Raw genomic sequence first — 19747 nt, 5'->3', positions numbered from 1 at the left:
ATTTGTAGGTGTACAACAAGACCAGAAACATGTTAACCCTTTTCAGTTTTGCCAGGGTCACAGCATCATATCCTAGTTCACGAGAAGACACGAACATCTTCATACAATACAGTCCACTAGCTTGGTGAATAGCACTAGGTCTCCGCTATCCATTGCCACAGGCAGGTTCCTCACCATATATATTCTTCTTCTTCTTCTTCGTCAGCTTTATTTACCCATCTTTTTATGGGGTTGCTGTTCTTGATAAGCCTCTTTCACGTGCCTCAATCGCCTGCCATGTTGGTATCCAGACCCTTCTCTCTCATATCCGCCACTATGCAATCTTTCCACTTTATCTTGGGTCTTCCTCTTCTCCTCCTTCCCTGTACTCCCATATCCAGTGCTCTCCTCTCGTCACTTTCTCCATCGCTCCTCATGACATGCCCGTACCATCTAATTCTTGCCTCTTGTGTCTTCTTCGAAACCTCCACCACCTTCACTGTTCCTCTGATCCTTGCACTGCTGATTCTGTCCTCCCTTGTCACGCCACACATCCATCGCAACATCTTCATTTCCGATACGTCCATCATCCTCTAGTTTACTTTCTTCACAGGTAGTGCCTCCGCCCAGTATGTCATTGCTGGTCTTACCATAGTTTTGTAGACCTTCCCCTTCAATTTCACTGGCATTCTTCTGTCGCACAATACTCCAGATACGTCTCTCCAACTCCTCCATCCTGCTTGGATTCTTCCGAGTATTTCCTTATCTTCATTACCGTCTGCTGGTGGGGTGGATCCCAGGTATTTAAATGCATCCACCCGCTTCAGCTCCACGCAATCCAGCCTAATACTTTCACGTCTATCGTGCACCTGCTCTGTACACATCATATATTCTATCTTTGTTCTACTTATTTTCACTCCTCTACTCTCCAGTGCTAATCTCCACTCATCCAGTCTACGCTCTACCCATTCTTTTAACTCACTCACCAAAACCACATTATTCGCATACATCATGTCCCACGGTGTCCTCATTCTTACATCCTCTGTCAACACGTCGAATACGATGTTGAAAAGGAAGGGGCTCAGCACAGAGCCCTGATGCAGCCCCACCTCCACTCCAAAACTGTCCTCACCATACATACATATATATATATATATATATATATATATATATATATATATATATATATATATATATATATATATATATATATATATATATATATACAGTATATATATATATCTATATATGTTATATAGTATTAGAAAGTATTATGCTCGCGTGATTATATTATTTGGCAGCTATGATTTTGAAGATAATGTCATATATACTCTTATACAGACTATAAATTCAAGGAAGTATGAACAAATCCATGGTATAAAATGATATGTTCATGAAGACTATATAATCCATGCCTGTGTCATTTGAGGTTACGAATACAAGTGATAATCATATTACATGTTTTATTCCACAAGGTATATTTGGCAGTTTGACTGCATAGCCAACTAATGTAAATTGAGATGGCAACATTCTCTACGTATTAAGTGGGGTTGGTGGAGGATTAGTGCCCCTCTCTGTAAAACAATTAACTTTAAGCCTTGGCCACCCCGCTTTTGGGATACATGGCGTCTGGTAATGAATGAATGAATGAACATTCTCATGATGATGCAGGATGGTCTCCACACAGTTACAGTACACTGATATACTTCTCTGCAAATTGCCACGAGAATTACTTATGATACAAGAACATAGGATCTCCACTTTGTATGTTTATTTAGTTTGAGAGACCTAAATAATGAAAAGGGTGTCTGGGGGTGATGACCCAAGGAAATAATTGTTCCAATTCTGAAGTGAATTGGTGAAGAAAAGAAGAAAAGAAGGGTACCAAACTGAAGCGTTTGGAAGAAAAAAAAGAAAAAGAAGGAAACTGAGAGAATAGATCTGGTGCCCACACTATGGTTTGGAGACATAAAAATGTGTAGTGGTAAATTTCCATCAATATTAATACAGACTATAGTATGTACTTCTGGAATTTAACACACCAATATTAAAATTCAAGTACACTTGGGCAATGCAGCTGAAAGCCATTACACTGAAGTATTAAGCGGTGACATTAGGAGTCCGGGGCGGCTACTTTAGTCTAGTATGTTGGAGAGTTGATAGACTATTCATCTTCGTGGCTGACAATTGCCTCTTGGATACCAAACTCAGGCCTGTGGTAACGCCGACACTCCCACTGTGGTGTTCTGACCACTAGACTCCCAGGAGCCTACTGACTAAATGTATTAGAAAAAAAGGTACCTCTGATGAAACCAACAACAAAGAGATTTAGATACACTGACAACAAAGGATAAAACCATCAGTATAGAAGAAAATTATTCTTGTAGATCAGTGTGGCAAGTTACAAGTGACGAAGTTTATTAGCACAGCACAAAACATTTGTTGACATATATCTCTCACACAGCTGACAATCTGGACTGGTACAGTGACAATATGTATGGTTCCTTTTACTTTAACATATGAGGAGACGTTTTTTAGCAGCAAACTCTGTGCCAAGAGTGACAGTTGATAACATCACACCAAGCCCCAGAATGTAGAAAGCACTCTGCAGGTCTTCTAAACTAAGTGGCCTCCGACTGTCGCCTGTGGAGGTGCCCCTGGTGACCAAACGGCCCTGGGCCTTACGGTACTTCGTTATTTCCTCGGCTCTCCATCTGCCCGCCAGGCCACTCTCAATCATGCTTTCCAAGTACCTGTTATCATAATACATGTGTAAATTACAATGAAACCACTCAGCAACATTCCCACAGACTATAGCTCGCAACATTATAATGCCAGAGTCCACATTTATCAAGGATATTAACTATATTCATCGATAAACAAATTTCCCAAGATAACAGTTGTTATTATGAATATTTTGTTGTGTTGTACCTATTTCTAATAACTACAGTAATCTAATTTGATTTTGACGTGCAAGGTGAAGGTAAAGGAAAAAACGAGGAATTTATATACAACTTAAGCCCAGGTCTCTATTTCAGCTGTATGTGGGAACAGTCTGTACACCAAGAATCAAAAGTAGAAACTGGGGTGAACGATTCCAACCGAAAGGTCTCATAATCGACCCGAGAATAGAACTTGTGACCTCTCGAATGCGGATCAAGCATGATTCTGATCACGCCACCGCCACCCCCTTATAACTAAGATCTGATGATATAATTCATCCCTAAGACGTTTCACTGACTTCGCGTGTCCTAAGAGACAAAATCAGCCTCCACTAACATTTAGGACATAAAAATTCATCATCATCATCATCATCATCAAGCTGATCTTTTTTCTCGAGTATGGATCGTGTGAAGGAAGGTTCAAGATACCAGGAAACAGAAAGAACGAAAGAGGAACAACTGTAAACATCATGGGGCACGCAATCATTCACACATTATTCAGGCACTTGAACCCTGATTCCACCTCACTGGTACCGTCAGGGAAAGTTCCGCATTACCCACTGTTCGGAGCATCTGTGGTCGACGAATAGTCACGCGACAGCAGCCAGACCCCACATGACTCGTAACTGTAGGTGGAAGGGATGGCGGCTGGGATGGGAGGGTTTGGAGAGTTGCTCACGTCACAGTATCAAAAGCCAATGATAATGAGTCCGACGTATTCGCAAAGTGCAAAAGCGGTATGTTGTTTGTATGGTATCATACTGTTCTCTGAGTCTGCATTACTGCATATGTAATACATGTTTACTGTCAAAGGTATGTTTCTTTGCCTTCGTTTTGTAATGTTCGATAAGAATGATAGTTACAGAGACTGATCTTATAATTAGGACTTCCCATGTCATTATGTCTAAAGGAAAACGAAGTGTCTGTTAATCGCTCATTATATATTGTTCTTTTTTATTACTACTGCACACTACCTTAGACTCTAAGTTCGAGAAGAATAATTGCTAGAATAACTCTGGAAATGATTGCATGCGGATGTTTATAATGGGATGAAAGAGGTTAAACAATTAAACAGATTTATAAGAATCTACACACACACACACACACACACACACACACACACACACACACACCTACATATATATATATATATATATATATATATATATATATATATATATATATATATATATATATATAAATTATTCGTGGAAGAAGGAATCAAAGGCCATGAGCCCGGAATAACAGTTCCCTCCAAGAGAAAAACAAAATACATGAGAGAGCCAAATTCAAGATCCATTCATTTCGAGATGCCTGGACACACTGCGTTTGAAAGATTGGAGATCATAGGCAGCAGGAAATACAGACAGAGGGAGACAGTGTCAGAATTGACCCTGTTGCACAAATAAAGGACTGGGAGTAACGGTTAACTCTTGCATTAGAAAGTTGGACAGCAAAGGGATGAGAGTTTGCTACTAGACGGGTGCTACGCACCCGCCGTAGAGGTGGAGGGATCCAAGAAGATAATTAAGAGGAACAGTAACCATTGAAGCAGCGATAGAAAAGAGATAAAGATGCAACAGTGCCACAAGAGACAAGGTTGAAGGGAGTCACTAAGAGGAGGAGAGTTAATGAGACGAAAAGCCTTTGACTCCACCCTATTGGGAAGAGCTGTATGTGGGGAGCCTCTCCACACATGAGAGTTGTACTCCAAACAGGGGTGGATAAATCCCCTGTATAGAGTCAACAATTGTGCAGGGGTAAAGAAAAAACGGAGTCGGCTTAGCACACCCAGTCTCTTGGAAGCAGAATTTACAAGAGATGTAATATGATTTTTCCAAGATAAGTCCCGAGTAAATAAACCCCAAGCATGTTCAAGGATGATGCAGGATTAAGCTGAATATTATCAGTCATTAGTGGGTATACCTGTGGAAGATTTTGACGGGTTGATGGGTGTAAGAACTGAGTATTAGATGCATTAAAAACAACAAGATTATTTTTAGTCAGAGATACGAGCCAAGTCAGACATTAAGTGTGCCATAACCTCATCCCTTGTTTGTTGAAGTAACTGCTGAGATGGGCATTGCAGGAACCGAATGGAAAGGTGATGGGTGGAGTCATCAGTGTATGAGTGGATAGGGTTAGATGTACAGTTAAAAGGTCATTGATGAATAAAAGGAAGACAGTTGGTCATAGGACAGAGCCCTGAGGAACACCACTGTTGATAGATCTAGGAGAAGAACGATGGCAGTCTACAACAGCGGCTAAAGAACGACCAAAAAGGAAGCTAGCGATGAAGGCACAGATAGAAGGATAGAAACCGTAATAGGGCAGTTTGGAACTTAAAGATTTATGCCAGACTCGATCGAAAGCCTTTGAGATGGCAAATGCAATAGCAAAGCTTTTGCCAAAGTTCCGAAAGGAGGATGACCAGGAGTCTGAAGTGTAGGTGAGAAGATCGCCAGTGAGGCGTCCCTGACGGAACCCGTACTAACGATCAGAAAGAAGATTGTGATAGGAAAGATGCTTTAAAATTTTTCTATTGAGAATTGAATCGAAAACTTTTGAAACACAGGACGTTAAAGCAATTGGACGATAGTTTGAGGATTGGGAGTGGTCACCCTTCTTTGGGACTGGCTGAATGAGAGCAAACTTCCAGCAAGAAGAAAACGTACAGATGAAGGTGAAAGAGTTTGCCCAGGCAGGGTGTAAGCACAGAACCACAGATCTTGAGAACAACAGGAGGGACTCCACCTGGCCCATATGCCTTGTTAGTATTGAGGCCAGTGATGGCAGAAAATACATCAGCTGAAGAAATTATAATGTCGGCCATGAGAAAGTCAGAGGCAGGAAGTGATGGAGGAACAGCACCGGAATCGTCTAAGGTGGAATTGAAGGAGAAGGTCTGTGCGAAGAGATCTGCTTTATCAGTAGAAGAAAGAGCTACAGAACCATCAGAGTAAAAAAGAGGATGGAAGGATGATAAGGTAAAGTTGTTAGAAAGGTTTTTGACAAGGTGCCAGAAGGAGTGGGAAGAATTCGAGTTGGAGAGTTGAGAGCATTTAGTATGGATGAAATTATCTTTAGCAGAGCGAAGAAGAAACTTAGCATGATTCCGGGCAGAAACATAAAGATGATGTGATTCAGGGGTGGGTTGGCTCTGGTACCGTTTGTAGGCCCTCTCCTTGTTGTGGACAGCATTAGAACAAGCATGATTAAACCAAGGCTTTCTTGCGTTAGTCAAAGGATATGAGAAAGGAATGTATGCTTCCATGCCCGAGAGAATAACCTCCGTAATGCACAAGGCACGCTCAGATAGCTCCCGGCCATGGAAGCAATAATCATTCCAGGGAAAATCAAAGAAGTACTGCCTGAGGGCCTCCCAATCCGTGGCTCCAAAATGTCACAGACGACGTTTCCCTGGAGGGTCCACAGGCCGTACCGGAGTGATAGGACAGGTTAAGGTCATAAGGTTGTCATTGGAGGAGCCCAATGGAGAGAAAACATTAACAGTGTAAGCAGAAGGATAGGTTGAAAGGAAGAGGTCAAGTATGTTGGAGCTCTCTCCGAGGCGGTCTGGGATACGGGTAGGGTGCTGTACAAGCTGCTCTAGGTTCATTAAGGATAGAAAAGATATAGGCTTGTTCACCAGGTGGATCAGTGAATGGAGAGGAGAGTCAAAGGTTTTTGGTGAACATTCAGATCTCCTAGAATAGAGATTTCATAGAAAGGAGAAATGGATAGAATGTGCTCCATCGTAGAAGTAAGATAGTCGAAGAATTTTTATATATAGACACACATATATATATATATATATATATATTGCCAGATGCCTCAATACCGACTGGGGCGGCCACAAACAAATCGCCTCCACATCGTCCTGTCCCCCGGCATTTCACTGCCCTGTTCCCAACTCATACCCACCTCTCTCATATACCTCTCCATTCCATCCCTCCATCTCATCCTCGGCCTCCCCATCCCTCTTCCCCCCTCCACCTCACTCACATACACTCTCTTCATCAGTTTTTCACCCTCCATCCTCTCCACATGGCCAAACCACCTCAGTGTGTTCCTCATAACGTTTCCTATTACATCCACATCCACACCACAACGCTCCTTTATATCCTCATTCGTCAGCCTGTCTCCCCATGTGACTCCACAGGCTCCTCTTAAATAACTCATTTCCACTGCTCTCACTCTTGACTTATGTCCTTCCAACAACATCCAAGCTTCACTTCCATACGTTACAGGTGGTATCACAATACTGTCATGTAGTAACTTTTTCACTTCCATGCTCACTTCCCTGTTTCTTATCACTGCTTTCAAGGAACCAGCAACCTTTCTTCCCTGCTGTACTCTTTCAAGCACTTCACCCTCGAAACCTTTATCCTTACTCATCACACTACCCAAGTACTTAAACGTACTTACATTTTCCAATTCCTCACCATCCAACCTCGCTATATATTCACTGACTTCACCTCTCTCAAAGACCATCACTTTACTCTTCCCTACATTCACCTTTAGATTCCGTTTCTTACACACACTCCCAAACTCATCCACCAAGCCTTGCAGCTCCCCTTTGTCTTCACTCAACAACACAGTATCATCTGCAAACAACAGTACAGGGAGTTTCCAAACACTATCCTCTCTCACCAGGGCCACTCCAACATCCACTGCTCTACCTTGTACCTCTTTTATTACCCTATCCATGTACAGATTGAACCACCATGGAGACATGACACATCCCTGTTTCAACCCAACCTTCAAAGAGAAAAATTCACTTAGTTCATCATCCACATGCACTGCAGCCTTAGCACCATCATACATACTCTTCACAGCATTCAACAACTTCCCATCTACTCCATATATTCTTAATACTTTCCACAATCCTTGTTTATTCACCCTGTCATATGCTTTCTCCATAGCCATGAAAGCCGCAAACAACTTCTTTCCCTTCTCTAGAAACTTTTCCACTAAAGATCTAAGAATGAAAATCTGATCTACACAACCTCTTCCCTTCCTAAAGCCTCCCTGTTCTTCTCCAACTAATTCCTCTGTTCTTTCTCCAACTCTGTCAATAAGTATCCTACCATACACTTTTCCTAGTATACTAAGAAGACAAATGCCCCTATGATTTCCACACACTTCTTTTTCCCCTTTCCCTTTGTACAAGGGAATAATTATACCTGACTTCCAATCCTCCGGGATGCTACGTTCCTCCCAGGCCAATCTGCACATCTTCCACATCCATTCTACTATTATCTCTCCCCCATGCTTCAGCATTTCACCACACACTCCATCAATTCCTGGAGCTTTCCCCAATTTAACTTTCTTCATTGCTTCCACAACTTCTATCCTACTGATTTCTTCCTGTCTTCTCACCTCCCTCTTTCTCCCAGCCATTCCCCAGCCACTTATACTCGCATTACTTCCATCCTGTAGGTTCAACAATTCCTTAAAATGTTCTCTCCATCTGCTCACTTTTTCACCCTTCTCCACTAGTAATCTACCATTTTGATCTTTCACTCCCCTGCTAACCTCACTTCCATCCTGTCTTACTCTATTCACGTCTTTCCAGAACATTTTTTTTTACAGTCCCTCCACTTTACACTCAAATTCCTTCCAAAATCCTCATCCACTGTCTTCTTACTCTCTCTTACTAATCTTTTCACCTCTCTCTTTCTTTCTACATATAACTCTCTCTTCCGCCTCTCAACTTCTTCCACGCCCCTATTTCTCATCCATTCATTGTATGCTTTCTTCCTTTGTGCCACAGCCTTTCTCACCTCTTCAGTCCACCACGCTGTTCCTTGCACCCCCCTCCGTCTTCTCTTCCTCCCACACACCACATCATATGCTGCACATGTTTCTTCTGTAAATATCCTACACACACCTTCCACGTCCCCCATCTGCTCTAATTCATATTTGCACAATCGTTCCACCACTTCTCTCTTATACTATGCCTTTTTCTCATCCTCTTGTAACCTTTCCACTCTCCTTGCAACTACTCCTTCCTCTCGTCTTTCCCTTCTTCTATTTCTCCATCTTACTTGGATCCTAATTCTGGCCACCTCCAAGTACTGGTCAGAAAGTCCACTCCCCCAGCCTCTATAAGCTCTTGCATCCATAACACATCTTCGCATCCTTTCATCCACACACACATAATCAATCATTGCCTTCCTTTCATTCCGTTCACCACCCACCCTTCTCATCACTCACCATGTATACCTGTGGATCATTTTGTGCCTGAAGACGGTATTGGCCATCACCAACCCCCTCCCAGCACAAATGTCCACTGACGCACTGCCATTCTCATGTATCTCAGCAGGCACACCCCACTCATGAACTATTCCATCCAGCTTCACATTCCCTACTTTACCATTCATATCACCGATGAAAAACACTTTCTCATTCCTTCCAAACTTTTCCATGAACACTTCCACATTTGTCCAAAACTCTTCTCTCACTCTGCTAGCACGATCTTGCGTTGGCGCATACAAACACACAATCACCCACATTTGTAGTCCAACTTTCAACCTTACCCACACAATCCTTGACCCAAGTGATCCATACTGTCTTATGCTCTTCTTCCATCTTTTTCTCACAACTATACATACTCCTTCTTTCGTCCTCTCATTCTCACCTACTCCTGCACATATACCCCATCCATACTCCCATTCTCTCACACTTTCTCCTCTCCATTTTGTTTCAGTTATTCCACATACATCCACTTTCGCATCCTCAAGCACCTGGACAATCTCTCTCTCTTTCACCTCATCATTAGCACCTCTTACATTCCATGTTCCCATTACCAAGTCCTTTGTCCGGACCTGGGTCGTCATCGTTTGGTCAGTCCTTGTCCGAGGCTTCTTGTTTGTCTTTTTAGTTAGTTGTTTTCCGGGGAGGGGCACTAACCCTCTGCCAACCCTTTTAGTCACCTTTTACGACAAGCAGGGATACTGGAGCCCGCATGAACGTTTCTTCCAGGAAAAAAAACAAAAGCAATACAAAAGACAGCCAAATTCAAGATCCATTCATTTCGCAATGCCTGGATACACTGCGTTTGAAAGACTGGAGATCATAGGAAGTAGGAAGTACAGACAGAAGGAGACAGTTCCAGAGTTGACCTGTTGCATAAATGAAGGACTTGGAGTAACGGTTAACTCTTGCATTAGAAAGTTGGACAGCAAAGGGATGAGAGTTTGCTGCTAGATGGGTGCTACGCACCTGCTGTGGAGGTGGAGGAATGCAAGAAGGTAATTAAGAGGAGCAGTGACCATTGAAGCAGCGATAGAATAGAGATAAAGATGCAACAGTGCCACAAGAGACAAGGTTGAAGGCAGCCAGTAAGAGGAGGAGACCTGATGAGATGAATAGCCTTTGAATCCACCCTGTTGAGAAGAGCTGTATGTGGGGAGCCTCCCCACACATGAGAGTTGTACTTTAAACCGGGGCAAATAAATACAGTGTATAAAGTCAACAACTGTGCAGAGGTAAAGAAGGCACAGAGTCTGCTTAGCACACCTAATCTCTCTGAAGCAGATTTTACAAAAGATGCAATATGAACTTTCCGAGATAAATCCCGTGCTAATGAAACCACAAGCATGTTCAAGGATGGTGCAGGATTGAGCTGGATATTGTTAAGCATCAGTAGGTACTCCTGTGGAAGATTCTGTAGGGTTTGTAGGTGTAAAAACCGAGTCTTTGATGAATTAAAAACAACAAGATTATTTTTACTCCAGTCAGAGATACGACCCAAGTCAGACATTAGGTGTGCCAAAGCCTCATCCCTTGTTTGTTTTAGTAACTCTGAGATGGACGTTCTGGGAACCGAATGGAAAGGTGAAGGGTGGAATCATTAATGTACGAGTGGATAGGGTTAGACGTACAGCTTAGAAGATCATTGATGAATAAAAGGAAGAGAGTTGATGATAGGACAGAGCCCTGAGGAACACCACTGTTGATAGATCTAGGAGAAGAACGATGACCGTCTACAACAGCAGCTATAGAACGACAAGAAAGAAAGCTATAGATGAAGGCACAGATAGAAGGATAGAAACCGTAAGAGGGCCGTTTGGAAATTAAAGATTTATGCCAGACTCGATCGAAAGCTTTTGAGATGTCAAGTGCAATGGCAAAGCTTTCACCAAAATCCCGAAAGGAGGATGACCAGGAGTATGAAAGGTAGGTAAGAAGATCGCCAGTGGAGCGTCCCTGAAGGAACCCATAGTGACGATCGGAAAGAAGGTTGTTATAGGAAAGATGCTTTAAAATTTTTCTTTTAAGAAGAGACTCGAAAACTTTAGAGACACAGGATGTTAAAGCAACTGGACGACTGTTAGTGGGTTGGGAATGGTCACCTTTCTTTAGGACTGGCTGAATGAGAGCAAACTTCCAGCAAGAGGGAGATGTACAAGTTGAAATGCAAAGGTGAAAGAGTTTATCTAGGCAGGGTATAAGCACAGAAGCACAGTTCTTGAGGACAACAGGAGGGACTCCATCAGGCCCATATGCCTTGTTAGTACTGAGGCCAGTGATGGCAGAAAATACATCAGCTGAAGAAATTTTAATGTCAGCCATGAGGAAGTCAGAGGGGGGAAGTAAGGGAGGAACAGCACTGGAATTATTTAAGGTGGAACTGGAGGAGAAAGTCTGAGCAAAAAGATGTGCTTAATCAGTAGATGAAATAGCTACAGAGCCATCGGAGTAGAAAAGAGGAGGGAAGTATGATGGGTAAAGTTGTTAGATAGGTTTTTGGCGAAGTGCCAGAAGGAGCGGGAAGAATTCGAGTTGGAGAGTTGAGAGCATTTAGTATGGATGAAATAATTTTCAGCAGAGCGAAGAACAGACTTAGCACGATTCCAGGCAGAAATATAAAAAAGATGTGATTCAGGGGTGGGTTGGCTCCGATACCTTTTATAGGCCCTCTCCTTCTTTCAGACAGTATTAGAACAAGCGTGATTAAACCAAAGCTTTTTTGAATTACACAAAGGAAATGAGAATGGAATGTATGTTTCCATGCCAGAGAGAATAACCTCCGTAATGTGCAAAGCACACTCAGATGGCTCCCGGCCATGGAAGCAATAATCATTCCATGGAAAATCAAAGAAGTACTGCCTGAGGGCCTCCCAATCTGCAGCTCCAAAGTGCCACAGACGACGTTTCTTTGGAGGGTCCGCATACAACACCAGAGCGATAGGACAGGTTAAGGTAATGAGGTTGTGATCGGAGTAACCCAACGGAGAGAAAAGATTAACAGTGTAAGCAGATGGATTAGTTGTAAGGAAGAGGTCAAGTATGTTGGAACTCTCTCCAAGGCGGTCAGGGATACGTGTAGGGTACTGTACAAGCTGCTCTAGGTTACAAAGGATAGAAAAGATGAAGGCTTGTTCACTATGTGGATCAGTGAAAGGAGAGGAGAGCCAAAAGTGGTCGTGAATAATGAAATCTCCTAGACTGGACATTTCAGAGAAAGGAAAAATGGATAGAATGTGTTCCATCATAGAAGTAAGATAGTCGAAGAAATTTTGATAGTCAGTAGAATTTGGAGATAAGTAAACAGCGCAGATATATTTAGTCAGAGAATGACAGGAGAGACAAAGCCAGAGACTAGAGAATTCAGACGACTCAAGTTCAGGAACATGAGAGCAAGATAGGTCCTCGCGTACATATACGCAACATCCACCTTTGGCTTTGAAATGAGTATAGAGAAAGTAGGAGGAAACAGAAAAGGGTTTGCTGTAAGTTGCCTGAGACAGCTGAGTCTCAGTAAGGAAGAGAAGGTGAGGTTTACAGGAGAGGTGGTGTTCCACAGACAGGAAGTTAGAGGAAAGGCCGCGTATGTTGCAGAAAGAAGTGAGTCAAACAGTGGATTCAGGCCGCCCAGAGAGTCGTCTCTGGGAGAGGTGTATATATATATATATATATATATATATATATATATATATATATATATATATACACGGAGAGAGAGAGAGAGAATATAGTGTCTTCGATTTTGAGTCAACACAAAATATAAAAATATGTTATATCGTTACGAATATCTTCTGGGAAAACGTCTCTTGTTAAAGTCGAGAGGGAATGATAGCATTCAAACCTCTGTCCTAACCCAGCAAACTTCCATAACTTTCTTGACAACATTAACTCTACAAACATCTACGTAATTCTTTTAAATAAAATTCATTCATTCATTCATTGCCAGACGCCATGTATCCCAAACAGGGTGGCCAAGGGCTTAGAGTTAATTGTTTTACAGGGAGGGGCACTAATCCTCCACCAACCCCACTAGCATCATATTGACATCTATCCTTACTAAATTGACTCCAACACACCGTCCAAGTCATACATTGCAGACTTACACTTGATTCCCAACGTATTACCAAACCCTCCTCTGCCCCCAGTCCCCAGCCTCCCCCTCCTTCACTCACAGTTACCAGACACATGAGGTCTAGCTGCCACTTTACATTCACCCGTCTCACACAATTGCTTCGAGAGGTGGGTAATGCGGAACTGTCCCTGACTGTACATAGACTCCTTTTTGTTTTATTTTGTTTACAGTATATTTGCATTGCTGATACACCTGTTAGAAAAGATTCAGTTATTTTTATTCTCGCCAACGCCAATGATGCTTCAGTACATCCTCACTGTATGGAGCCTCGTTCACCCGAACATCAGCTATTTCAACCTTTGTGAGTTTTTATTTTTTATTTTTTTTATGCAGGGAAGAAGGAACCAAAAGTCGATTTACTGATGTGACACGGCCGCCAGATCGAAAGATGGGTTAATAAAGTATTTTTCGTGGCCTAATGTTTATTATAAACTGAAAGTATTTAATATTTACATATACTGAATCAAGGTGTACAGTGTAAACCCACACGTAAATAAAATAAGAAGTGAGAACACGTATATAACATCCAGTATAAATGGAACCCGGAGTCGTTATAGTTCCTTGTGATGAGTCCCAGCAATATCGAATTATCGGTAGTAATGTCGGCCTATCACACCAATTAGTATGATATACTGAAGGTTTGTTATATTTTCCATTACAACGGCTTCCCACCATCTAAAGATCAATGAGATGTTGATTAAACCAGGTCTGTCTGATCAAGCAGACCCATCAACCGCAAGGGAGTAACAGCCCCTTCAGGCCCGTCCCAGCAATGACCCGATGTTCTCATGCAGAAGGCGCCTCACTTCAGTGAGGCACTGGGAAAATTGTGAGGGTTTGATTCCCAGATGGATTCCGCATTTGCATCTCTTTACCCACCACGATAGGCTCCAAAACGCCCCGTTACACAGTGACCGTCACCACCCAGCGTTGTAAATATTTTCTTGGGCTGCAGGAAACTATTAGGTTTGTCACTCAGTGTAGGGCCACCTAAACTGAAAAGAATAGTAAGAAAAGGCGGAAGGAAGGATGGGAGAAACAGGAGGAGAGAAGACAGAAAAAAAAAGTGAAGGAGGAAATAGGATGCACTTCATCAGGTGAGAGGATAATAGTCACCACCACCTACCACCGGATCAGTATGTAAAATGAAACAGTTCCTATATAACCCTTTCAGTTCGACGTCACATTCCACCTTATTTTTGCCATCTCAGGACGATATTATTCAGCTTAAGGTTAGACCTTCGTATTGGCTGGTTAGATACAGCCTCCACAACCCCTCCAGTACAAGAGACCTTTCCTAATTTGAATGTAATTGTCTGAAACCAGAAGGAATAACCTCGCAAATGACCAGAGGAATCAAGAAATTAACTCCTCCATCCCGGCAGTATTGCATCACCTGTGTACCTCCATGACTGTTTTTTTTTTCTTTTTCGTCCTTACTCTTTCATAAATAGTTTTTAGGCTCATTAGTGGCAGTATACATTACACTGATCATGAACATGTACGGTACACAGATAAACTGTATAGGTGTCTACCTAACGTTCACGGAATTTCTCCCATTCCTGCTAATTTAGCAGTTCAAACTTATTGCACTACTTTTCTTATATAAGAGACTGAGTTCGTAATAACTGCGTAATAATCATTTGAACACCACCAATAACTGCACTAAATATTTTCAAATTTACTAACTCGTATTAAACATGCAAATATACCGTTATGTATTACGTAAGCATTACATGATGGTTTCATTTTTTTCTACTCCTATTGCTCTCTCTCTCTCTCTCTCTTTCTTTATATATATATATATATATATATATATATATATATATATATATATATATATATATATATATATATATATATGCAGCCTTGAAAATGGCATTCAATACAATTTTATTAGAGTTCCATATATACTTTTGCTCATCTAATCTATTTCGCATTTCACTGTCCTTCGCTACACCGACTGTGCTCGAGAGTAATGTAACACAACAGAGACAGACGCCTGAAGATGAATGACAACCTGGGAATCATTGAAATTTTGGGATCTGGCAGTCTTTTCCCTTCACTTGCTAACAAAGCATAACAAAAAAGGTTGTATGGTATATATGCCACAAATCTGTCCTTTCTGGCGCATGTGATATAAATACCATACCTGCAGGACAGGGGGTGATGCATGTTTCACATACTGTCACATTCTTGTTGGCAAAGGAGATCCCATAGCATATCTTCCTGAGCCTGTTGCACACCAATATCCTCTTGTATGTTATTGAATCAGACTGTATTCATACAGTGATTTAAAATTAATAGAAATTTTCCTTTCCTTTCAAGCTTTATTGCCTCATCAGATGCGTAGGTGTCCAGGGCTAGGCTACTATACCCATTGTCAAGTAACGTGTCTGTAAAGCTCCGCCCCTCCCCACCCAATCTCTGGGCGGTGAGTGAGGAGGCGCGGGACTTAAAGAAAAGTTGCCTGGAGGCTAGTATAGTTTCAGACATTTAAGGTAAGGGATCTGTAGCTCAACTCTGCGTAGCGGTATGTGAGGAATATACTCCAGTCACCTAAATAATCTAAACTCTTAATGATCAAAGCAGGTTGGAGCATGTTAACCTTCACTTTCAGGTTTTATGGTTACTCTCTCTTGTAATTTCTGGTTCCCTGGCTCATACAAAACCCTTTAGCCTTTAAAGTAATGTTCTTACCAGTTGAAAGTGGCGATCCATGGTGTTCCTTTCTGGTATACCCACGCTATTTGGTGTGGGTACATATTTTCCTCCACGTAGTACATATCAGTGTGCCACTGTCCTAAAGCATACTCTATGTACTCAGTTGACTCTATGAATGCTCCATCGTTGCCGAGTACCTGAGTCAGCCAGGATAATTAATAAGGAGTACAGAGAAAAGCAAACATCAACAGACCTAATGATCATTTCTAAGTTGTTTGTAAGAGATGACTATGGCTAATGGTATCTAAATCTATTAGCCTAAGATAAAGATGGTAAAAAGAAAGAGGCTTACATCCTCCCACCACCGTCCAACCAAGGCCGGCAGGAAAAAAGTAAGAACGATCACCATGCAGCACAGAAAAACTGCCAAGGAAATTTCATATACATGACAGAAAAGAGGGAGTTATATTCTAAACTATCTTAATCTGCAAGGGGGAGGGGAGTAGCATTAATTTAATCATATTGGTGTTTTTCCGTATTCTACACGATCTGAAAGAGAGGAAAACAGTTATCTATTTTTTTTCGTATTACTCATTCATGATTAGCTGGGGATTCTGAGATACAGCAGGTACTGATCGAAGCCATTTTTAAAAGTTAATAAAATATTGCAGTGAACCAGATTCCTGGGCAACTTGGTCCATACTATTACAACCACGCTGAAATTTTGTTGTTGTTGTTGTTGTTGTTGTTTTTTTTTTTTTGCCTAGAAACTTCCCCATAATTTTATATCCATTACCTCGAGCGTAATTCGTGCAACCTATTGCGAAGTATTTACTGACTACCATACTGTCATGGTCTTTTAAAAATTTGTATAATTGCTTCAAATCTCGTGGTCTGTGCTTTGGTAAGTAAAATAACTTTAGGTTTTCTTCATATGATTTGTTCCTTGATATATTGTTACCCTTCATTGGGTTTTCCCTAGTTTCTTATCTTTCTTGTAATATGGTGTTAAAAAGGTACACAATACTCCAGATGCAGACGTGCTAAGTAATTTGATAAGGTAAGGACAATATTCTCTTATCTGCGTTGGAATGCTCTGCTTATGAATCCATTATTTGGTCAGCTTTCTTTACTGCGTCTGTGTACTGACAGCTTGGTTTATAAATCACTCATATTTTTTCGTGAATTTTATACCTGGTTAACATTCATGAGTTGAGTAATAATTTTAGCATATATATATATATATATATATATATATATATATATATATATATAGATATATATATATATATATATATACATATATATAGATAGATAGATAGATAGATAGATAGATATAGATAGATAGATAGATAGATAGATAGATGCTAAGATTATTACTCAACTCATGGATGTTAACTAAATATACTGCCAGATACTTTAATTCCATAAGGGGTGGTCAGTAGCAAATCGCCTCCATGTCGCCCTGTCCCCCGCCAGTTCACTGCCCTGCTCCTAGCTCACACACCCCTCTCTCATATACCTCTCCACTCCATCCCTCCATCTCATCCTTGGCCTCCTCCTCTCTCTACCTCCTTCCATCTCACTCACATACACTCTTCTCATCAGTCTCTCACACTGCATCCTCTCCAAATGGCCAAACCACCTCAGTGTGTTTCTCCCAACGCTTCCTGTCACATCCATATCCACGCCAAGCCGCTCCTTCTCCTCTTTTGTCAGTGTCTCTCTTCATGTGATTCCACATGCTCCTCTCAGATAACTCATTTCCACTGCTCTCACTCTTCACTTATGTCCCTCCAACAAGATCCAAGCTTCACTTCCATACGTTAGACTTGGTATCATAATACTGTCATGTAGTAACTTTTTCAGTACCATATTCACTTCCCTGTTTCTTATCACTGCTTTCAAGGAACCAGCAACCTTTCTTCCTTGCTGTACCCTTCCAAGCACTTCACCCTCTAAACTTTCATCCTTACTCATCGCATTACCCAAGTACTTAAACGCACTGACATTTTCCATTTCCTTCTCGTTCAACCTCACTGTACATTTACTGACTTCACTTTTCTCGAAGACCATAACTTTACTCTTCCTTACATTCACCTTTAGGTTCCATTTCTTATACATTCTCCCAAACTCTTCCACCAGACCTTGCAGCTCCCCTTCGTCTTAACAACACATTATAATCTGCAAATAACAGTGCAGGGAGTTTTCAAACACTGCCCTCCTTCACTAGAGCCTCTCCAGCATCCACTGCCCTACCTTGTATTTATTTTATAACCCCATCCATATACAGAATCAATAACGGTGGAGATATGACACATCCCTGTTTGAATCCAACCTTCAAACAGAAAACTCACTCAGTTCACTATACATACACACTGCAGCCTTAGCAGCCTTATACATACTCTTCACGGCATTCACCAACTTCCCATCTACTCCATATATTCTTAATACTTTCCACAATCCTTGTCTATTCACCCTGTCATACGCGTTCTCCAAATCCATGAAGGCTGCATACAACTTCTTTCCCCTGTCTAGAAATTTTTCCACTGAAGACATAAGAATGAATACCTGATCTACACAACCTCTTCGCTTCCTAAAACCTCCCTGTTGTTCTCCAGCTAATTCCTCTGCTATCTCCCTAACTCTGTCAATAATACCCTACCATATACTCTTCGTATTACACTAAGAAGACAAATTCCCCTATGATTACCACGTACTTGTCTACTCTCTTTTCTTTAGTACGGGGAAATAATTATACCTGTCTTCCAATTCCTCCGGGACTCTACCTTCCTCCCAGGCCAATCTGCACATCTTCCACATCCATTCTATACTATCTCTCCCCCATGCTTCAGTATTTCACAACACACTCCATCAATTCCTTGGGCTTTCCCCATTTTAACTTGACTTTCTTCATCGCTTCCACAATTTCCATCCTACTGATTTCTTCCTGTCTTCTCACCTCCCTTCTTCTCTCAGCCATTATACTTGCATTACTTTCATTCTCTCTGTTCAACAATTCCTTAAAGTGTTCTGTATAACACAGACATAAAACTTTAAAAATTTCAATAGTTAATCCATGGTAAACACAACCTGGTCCCTTCAGTTTCCTTGCACAAGGCGCATTGAAATCTATGCATAATATACATATATTTTTTAGTTTTTTAGTATTAAAAAAAAAAAACTATTTAAGACACAGCATTCTACCAATCAAAGGCACCAGTACACTATAAGACACATGACTATGTGAAAATTTCATGATTATAGTTAATACTATTTGAAGTTTGCTCTGGAAATGAAATCTCAATGTCTTTTTACTTTAACATTATTTTCAAATAAAGTACTTCAGAAACAGCATTCTACCTATCAAAAGGCACCAGTTCGCCATAAGGCACATAACTATGTGGATTTTCAAGACTCAGTACTTTCTGAGATTTGCTCTTGAAATGAAACCTCTATGTCCAGCCAACCGCACAGCTCTTTAGACGGACACCAGTTATAACAATGCCCTCCTCTGACTTTGTCAGGTGGAAGGTAAAAAAAAACAAAACAAAAACAAAAAACAATAACTACATACATACAGTCCCAGCTCATTATAATTCTCGATGAGATTCAGCTTTTGTGAAAGTCGGCGGTATACTGGGTCTGGTGATGTGGCCATGTACTCAGGTACAAAGGATCCGTAGTCGCCCATATACAGCCTGAAGGAAGAACCAAAGTAATGTAGGTAAGAGATGGGTTTCTAAACAGCAACATAATTGTCAATCTATCTATC

At 41.3% G+C, this 19747-nt stretch overlaps 1 protein-coding gene across 1 annotated transcript in view; it reads right to left on the bottom strand.

The window, feature by feature from the left end:
• Positions 1-2491: 2491 nt before the first annotated feature.
• Positions 2492-19747, bottom strand: part of LOC145415969 (putative glutamate receptor) — a 62360-nt gene continuing 45104 nt past the window's right edge. Inside the window, exons 5-7 of the mRNA XM_080285071.1 lie at positions 19550-19673; positions 16009-16169; positions 2492-2732 (exon numbers count right to left, since the gene is read on the bottom strand). Coding sequence (XP_080141197.1) covers positions 2492-2732; positions 16009-16169; positions 19550-19673 — 526 coding nt within the window. The remainder of the gene's footprint in view (positions 2733-16008; positions 16170-19549; positions 19674-19747) is intronic.

Source organism: Coenobita brevimanus, chromosome 104 (assembly GCF_032717465.1).
Source record: "Coenobita brevimanus isolate Jiangsu-jjx chromosome 104, ASM3271746v2, whole genome shotgun sequence".
Lineage (NCBI taxonomy): Eukaryota > Metazoa > Arthropoda > Malacostraca > Decapoda > Coenobitidae > Coenobita > Coenobita brevimanus.
The sequence above is the reverse complement of the archived record's forward strand: the minus strand, read 5'-3'. Positions and strand labels throughout refer to the sequence as shown.